We start from the raw sequence: 6,469 nt of genomic DNA, 5'->3' as shown, positions 1-6,469 counted from the left end.
AAGATGTGAGTTAATTCCGAAGAATGAATTTTTAATTCGAACTCTGGTTTTTCACGCGGCACCCGAAACTGGACAATACTCCTTCAAAATAATACTCACAGGGATAAACAAATCCATTTTCGACATTAAATCAATTCCAGGCATTCTTCACTAGATGAAACTAATCACAGGCGAAAGGAAGTGAGAGTTGCTTCCTCAGCTCTTTATCCGGTAACTATTCAGCCTAACCACATTAAACATTCATAATTACAGCGGTATTTAACCTAAAAAACCCTTAGATCACAAGAATAGGAATAGGAAGCCCCACATTGAAATCAAATCGATTTTAATGAATGGCTTACCGAAAGGGCTTTGAACCAAGAGGCCCCAGAAAATGGCTGCTTGCAGTACTGTATCTGGTTGTGCTCACCGTAGCAACAGCAGTTTTCTGTACCTGTTTACGCTATCTGATTTCAGAGCAAAAACAGGATCATTCAGCCCGTGATTGTATCAATGCCTGTAATCATGAATTGACGAATAGACTGAATCGAAATATTGATTAAAGTACTGGTTGGAGCGTCAAAGCTAATTCGTCCCCGCCGAACGTTCATATCGTAGGAGGAATACGACGAGCTGCAGCTGAAAAAAAACACTGAATCCGAGGCTCAGGAAGCTGTGGACCACCCGGGACTGGAGAAGGAAAGTAGACATGTTTTCGGGCAGGTTCTGGGGCCTCATGAAGGGTCAATTGCTGAGACCGGGGTGGAAGGCACTGTGTATTGGAGCGAGGGTGGGGCAAGAAGTGGTTGCCCTCAAAGAAATAGGAGTGCGTGACGCCATTGGCATGGATTTGGTACCATATCCTCCTCTGGTAATCCATGGAGATATGCACAGCCACCCCTTCCCCGAAAATACCTTCGATTTTTAATTCTCGAATGTGTTTGACCATGCTCTCTACCAGTCCCTCTTCCTTTCGGAGATCGAACGGAGTCTGAAACCCGAGGGAGTGGCCGTCCTCCATATGATCATCCACAAACGGGGAGACAAATATTCTGCAAACGATCTGTACAGTGCCGAACCACTTATTGGTCTGGTCTCTTCAAGAATTCAACCCTTGTTCATATCAGGCGGGTTGACGGCTTCGGCCTCGATACAGAAATCACTCTTCGCAAGAACAATATTGATCTAACCGCTTCTCAGGTGGGTTGAATTAGAAAAAGATCGTTTGATTGCATTTAATTTAATTTCGTTTGATTTACACTCGAACCTCCTGATATGTACACGCTGTCCTGTTTCTGCCCAATGCTTTAGCAAATGTAAACAGATGAAATACTTCAATTGCCCAATGCTTTAGCAAATGTAAACAGATGAAATACTTCGATTCCCCAGGTGGAGGAACAATCTCATTTCGTATTGGCATGGAATGAGAATTTTACAAGTATAACAAATTGCACATAAAAAATATTGAGCATTCCATTTGATCTGTTGACATGACCGTCTAGTATCCCATTGTAAATGTAAATACACCTACACAGCACCTGGTTTTCTTTTCTGTTGCTCCCAAAACTATGAAAATTTTCTGTGGCATGGCCATCATATTTGAATGTTTTGATTAATCTTATATCTTAGGCGATCGTCTCAAATCCCCGTGTCCTGCAACTACAAAGCATAAATCAATGTGGGGCTTCTCTTCACTGAGAAGCTTACTCTGGATTGAAGGCAAAGTGGCGAGAATGTGAAGCATTTGCTGAGCAGATAGGGTTTTCAGCACGAATCACAGGCGAAAGGAAGTGAGACATGCACAGGGTATTTTCTATTTAATTTAGTGCAAGTGGATTTTTTCCACGAAGGCATGCACAGGGTATTTTCTCTTGAGGTTTCAAACCCCCTGTCTATGTTATTTGATTATTTTATCTGGTATTGGACTTTGGATTTTGAAAACTTCATGTGCATGGGTTGAATCAATTTACTGCAAGTGGATAACTTGCATTTTTTTCCACAGAGACATGCACAGGGTATTTTCTCTTGCAAGTTCCAAACCTGCTGTCTATGTTATTTTCCACTAACATGCATAGGATAGTTGGTGGGTCAAGCCAACCAAAAAAACTCTATATGCTTTAGCCTGAGATAAATCTTGTGGGACTTTTCCACTGAAACAAGCACAAAGAATTTTAAATTGCAGGTTTGAATCCTGTTGTCCACACCATCATGATATTCAAGGTTTGAAATTGTTGTCCACACATATACACTTGAGCAGAAAATAAATTGCAGATCTATGTGTCAAGCATAGACGTTTTAGGTATTATTGATTTATAAATTCTCAAGCATAGACGTTTTTGGTATAAATTGAAGATTTATGTCAACCATAAACATTTCAGGTATTATTGAGGTGTGATATTAAAAAAACATACATTTTAGGTATCATTGTAAGACGTATTGAAAAACTTAAAAGTGATTCCAGGTGCTTAACGAGTAACTGGAAGGTAAGATTATATTATTACAAATGCAAGGGCTTGACTAGCCACTGGAAGGTAGGATTATATCTATCAGAAAACGTGGAAGTAATGCAAAGTAATTTAGTTTCTAGCCTTTCATAATTCTAAGGTTTGTTAATGTCCTACAATAGTGCCCTACTTATAGAAAGAGATAAGGCAGGGGTTTTCCTGAGCTACCTTTATCCTATCTATCTGTTATTTCTTCTATTGGGATGTTGCTTCAGAAAACACACCCCAAGGTTGGGGGCCTGTACTGCACAACTTGAACTTTCTTCAACCTTCATGCCAGGTTTGAGGGGCAACTGTTCCACCAAAATCATCTTGAAGGTAGGATTATATCTATCAGAAAACGTGGAAGTAATGCAAAGTAATTTAGTTTCTAGCCTTTCATAATTCTAAGGTTTGTTAATGTCCTACAACAGTGCCCTGCTTATAGAAAGAGATAAGGTAGGGGTTTTTCTAAGCAACCTTTATCCTATCTATCTGTTATTTCTTCTATTGGGATGTTGCTTCAGAAAACACACCCCAAGGTTGGGGGGGCTGTACTGCACAACTTGAACTTTCTTCAGCCTTCATGCCAGGTTTGAGGGGCAACTGTTCCACCAAAATCATCTTGAGATTAGCACCTGCCTTCGTCTCTTTTTGAGATGTGCCATTTGGGTAGGAAAAGACCACAGTGAGAAGTGAACCCTGGGGGATGGCTTACCACTCTGTTGACCTCACCAGTGAACTTATGCCCTATTGGCAAATCCATCTGTTTTGATTTTTGGCAGATGTAATTTTGATATTTGAACATATTGAAAAATGCCTTTTGTGCACACTTTTAATATATCAAGTTCATTTGTTGTAACTGGTGTATTGTTGAAGATAGTAGAATTTCTTTGATTGTTGCTTATGGTTATTAAATTCTTCATGCAGATTGTTGAAATTGTTAAAGAGCTTGAGGGGACAACATTTGCACTTGAACGAACAGAAAAAGAAGTTGGTGATGAAGTCATTTCATTGTTGCGGCAAGATAAGGATCCCAATAGTGGAAATGATACATCAGAAATGGATGTTTTTCGTCGGGTGGCTACTAAGCTAAACATCATGTCTTCAAGAGCTGTGTTGTCAGAAAAAAGAGCCTTAAAGAGATTGCTTGATAAAGCCCGCTCTGATAAAGACAAGAAGGAGTCCATTATCATATATCTCTTGCATCTTTTAAGAAAGCACGCTATGTTCTTCAGAAATGAGTATTCAGATGGTGTTGATTCCCCAAACTGAGGTCCATGTTCTCCATCCATCAGAGATTGCATTGGTGAGGTTAGTAGGAATGGAAGAAACATTGAACGTCGTGCTTCAAAGCTTCACTCATTTGATACAGCTGGAAAGGAAATTCTTGGAAGCTCAGGAAGCATTCCAGTACCTCCTGAAGAATTCAGATGTCCAATTTCTCTACAACTAATGACTGACACTGTGATTATTTCATCTGGCCAAACTTATGAACGGGTTTATATAGAGAAGTGGACTAATGAGGGTCATGATACATGTCCCAAAACCCAGCAAAGCTTGACACATCTTGGTGTAACTCCTAATTATTGTGTCAAAGGTCTAATTGCAAGTTGGTGTGAACAACATAGAATTGAAGTTCCAGAGCCATCTACTCCATGCCCTCATGTGGTAGGTTGGAGATTGGACTTGGCAGATCTGGATCTGTTAAGAGCATTGATGGTGGTCGCCTGAGGGAGGTCAAGGTAGTCCCATTGAGGGACAATCAAGTTGCATGTGCTTGTGAGGATGATGTTAGCAGATTATCAACTGGTACTTTTGGTAACAGTTCTTACTGTGATTCACCGGCTATGCTAAGAAATGAAGGATCGAGTGAACTAGGTGATACAAGCCTTTCCTGGTCATGTGACATAGTTGAATCTCAAAATGTCAAAGAGGACCCTTGTAAAACATATGAAAGGTTGCTCTCAAGCCTTGGTGGACCGTCACTAGAACTGCAATGTAGAGCAGCAGAAGAGATTAGATTTCTCGCAAAGGATGATGATGAAGCTCGTTCTTACATGGGTGCCAATGGTTTCATTCACATGCTTGTGAACTTCCTACGTTCTGCTATTGATGCATGTAATGCCCAAGCACAAGAGACTGGAGCTTTGGCGCTTTTCAATATTGGTGTGAATAATAACAGGTAGAAGGATGTCTGAAATATTTTTTAGTTTATCAAAATACACAAGTCTAGCAGATGTGATTTATTCTTTTACTAATCATCTTAAAACATTTTTGCTTACTTGTGTTCATGCTTTGTATTGTAGGAAAAAAGCAGCAATCTTGGCCGCAGGTGCAGTGCCTCTTTTGTTGGATCTTCTTGATTCTGAAACATCTGAAGAAGTCGTAGCTGTCTTTCTTATGTTATCTAGTTTGGAAGATAATAAAGCTAGCATTGGAGCTTCCAGAGCAATACCTCTTCTCATTAAACTGATGGACTCGGAATCTAACCAATGTAGACAAGCTGCTATAAATGCCTTGTATAATTTATCAACATTCAACGGAAACAGGTCCTACATGGTATCTGTAGGAGTTGTTTCCAGGCTTTCTCATCTTCTTCTTGTTGCAGAGGGTGACTGTACAGAAAAATGCCTTACAATTTTGTATAACCTTGCTTCTACTGAAGAGGGCAGAGCAACAATTGCTGATACGGAAGGCTGCATTGGAACCATTGCAGATATTCTTGATACAGGTAAAACCATTGCACAAGAACAAGCAGCAACATCTCTCTTATTGTTATGTACTAATAGTTTTGAGCACAGTCAAATGGTTTTAAGCAAAGGGGTCATTCCTTATTTGGTTACTCTTTCTATGAATGGAAGCCCAAGGGGAAAGGACAAAGCACATAAATTGCTACAGCATTTCAGAGAGCAACAACAGCAAGATGTTTCCTGCCAGTCTTCTACAGCTGTGTGTACCCCTCAGCCATCAATCTATGGGGAGAGCTTGAAGGAAAATAAAACAACTCATAGAACAACTTCCAAAAATATTGGCCGAACATTAAGCCTCTTTTGGAAGGCGAAGTCATTTGCTTTTAATCAGTGTTAGTATATGCGAACCAAATGGAGGCAGAACGTTTATCTTTAGTTTTTGCTGGAAGTCCTTGTAAATCAATTTCGTTTGTTGTACGGTTCTAAATTTTCTACATATTTGGGACCATTCAGAGGCTGCCCTGACTATTTTTTGTAACGAAGTTAGGAATTGAATCATCTCATAGCTTGATGATTTAGGAATATACTTTACAAAAGTTTCAGAGGTGAAAAATAATTAGATAACACTGCTTTGTCGCAGATTTGTACATTATCACAGAGAGGATAATTACCTCTTTCAGTAGATGTGATGTTCTTCTATTCTAGTATAGCCTGTAAATATATATCGGAGATTTAGTTTGATCATCACATCTTAATACATTCCAGCCCAACTTCTCCTTGTTTATTGGATCACACTGAGTTTGCACTTTTTAATCTGTTGCTGCTACCAATAGATGTGTAAAATTTTCTTTTCAAGGTGGCCTATGGGGAGTGGTGATTGCTATGTTTATTGAAGTAATTGTGGCTGGTATAGTATTATCTGTCCACCAAAGGACAGGAAACAAGAGATCAACGCACACGGGGTTATGTAATCAATCTTTCTCCTCCCATCGAAACGTTGTATAAAAATGTTTATTTTCCAAGGTATATTTTTAAAAAATGTTGCATATATTACATTGTAAATCAAGGATACAAGTACATTAATATTGTACTTATTCTAAGAAAATTTGAAAGGGAAATATTCGACCACGCATATAGGTGTGCAACTTTACAAACTTTTTAGACTCAAATTGCAACTATGTTAATTTGATCTTGAATTTGGTTAATCTCTCTTCATTACTATGTATCTATCCAAGTTTTGGTATTTTAATTTTGAACTTCTGTATCTGTCCATCTTTGCATATTATGTCACAAGCAACCATACTCTCGAGTCAA

At 39.1% G+C, this 6,469-nt stretch overlaps 1 protein-coding gene and 1 pseudogene across 1 annotated transcript; both read left to right on the top strand.

Moving 5' to 3' along the window:
• The first annotated feature begins 332 nt into the window (after positions 1-332).
• On the top strand, positions 333-3,737 carry LOC149181766 (uncharacterized; annotated as a pseudogene).
• A 420-nt stretch (positions 3,738-4,157) lies between these two features.
• Positions 4,158-5,552, top strand: LOC149181765 (U-box domain-containing protein 45-like). Its single transcript, XM_089418387.1, has 2 exons — positions 4,158-4,647; positions 4,772-5,552. The coding sequence occupies exons 1-2, from the start codon at positions 4,313-4,315 to the stop codon at positions 5,550-5,552; spliced, it is 1,116 nt and encodes a 371-aa protein (XP_089274513.1). The 5' UTR covers positions 4,158-4,312.
• The last annotated feature ends 917 nt before the right edge of the window (positions 5,553-6,469 follow it).

The sequence above is a fragment of the Pinus tabuliformis genome, chromosome 3_2 (genome assembly GCF_031772625.1).
Source record: "Pinus tabuliformis cultivar Carrire ecotype Pingquan chromosome 3_2, CPIR1, whole genome shotgun sequence".
NCBI classification, from domain to species: Eukaryota; Viridiplantae; Streptophyta; class Pinopsida; order Pinales; family Pinaceae; genus Pinus; species Pinus tabuliformis.
The sequence above is the reverse complement of the archived record's forward strand: the minus strand, read 5'-3'. Positions and strand labels throughout refer to the sequence as shown.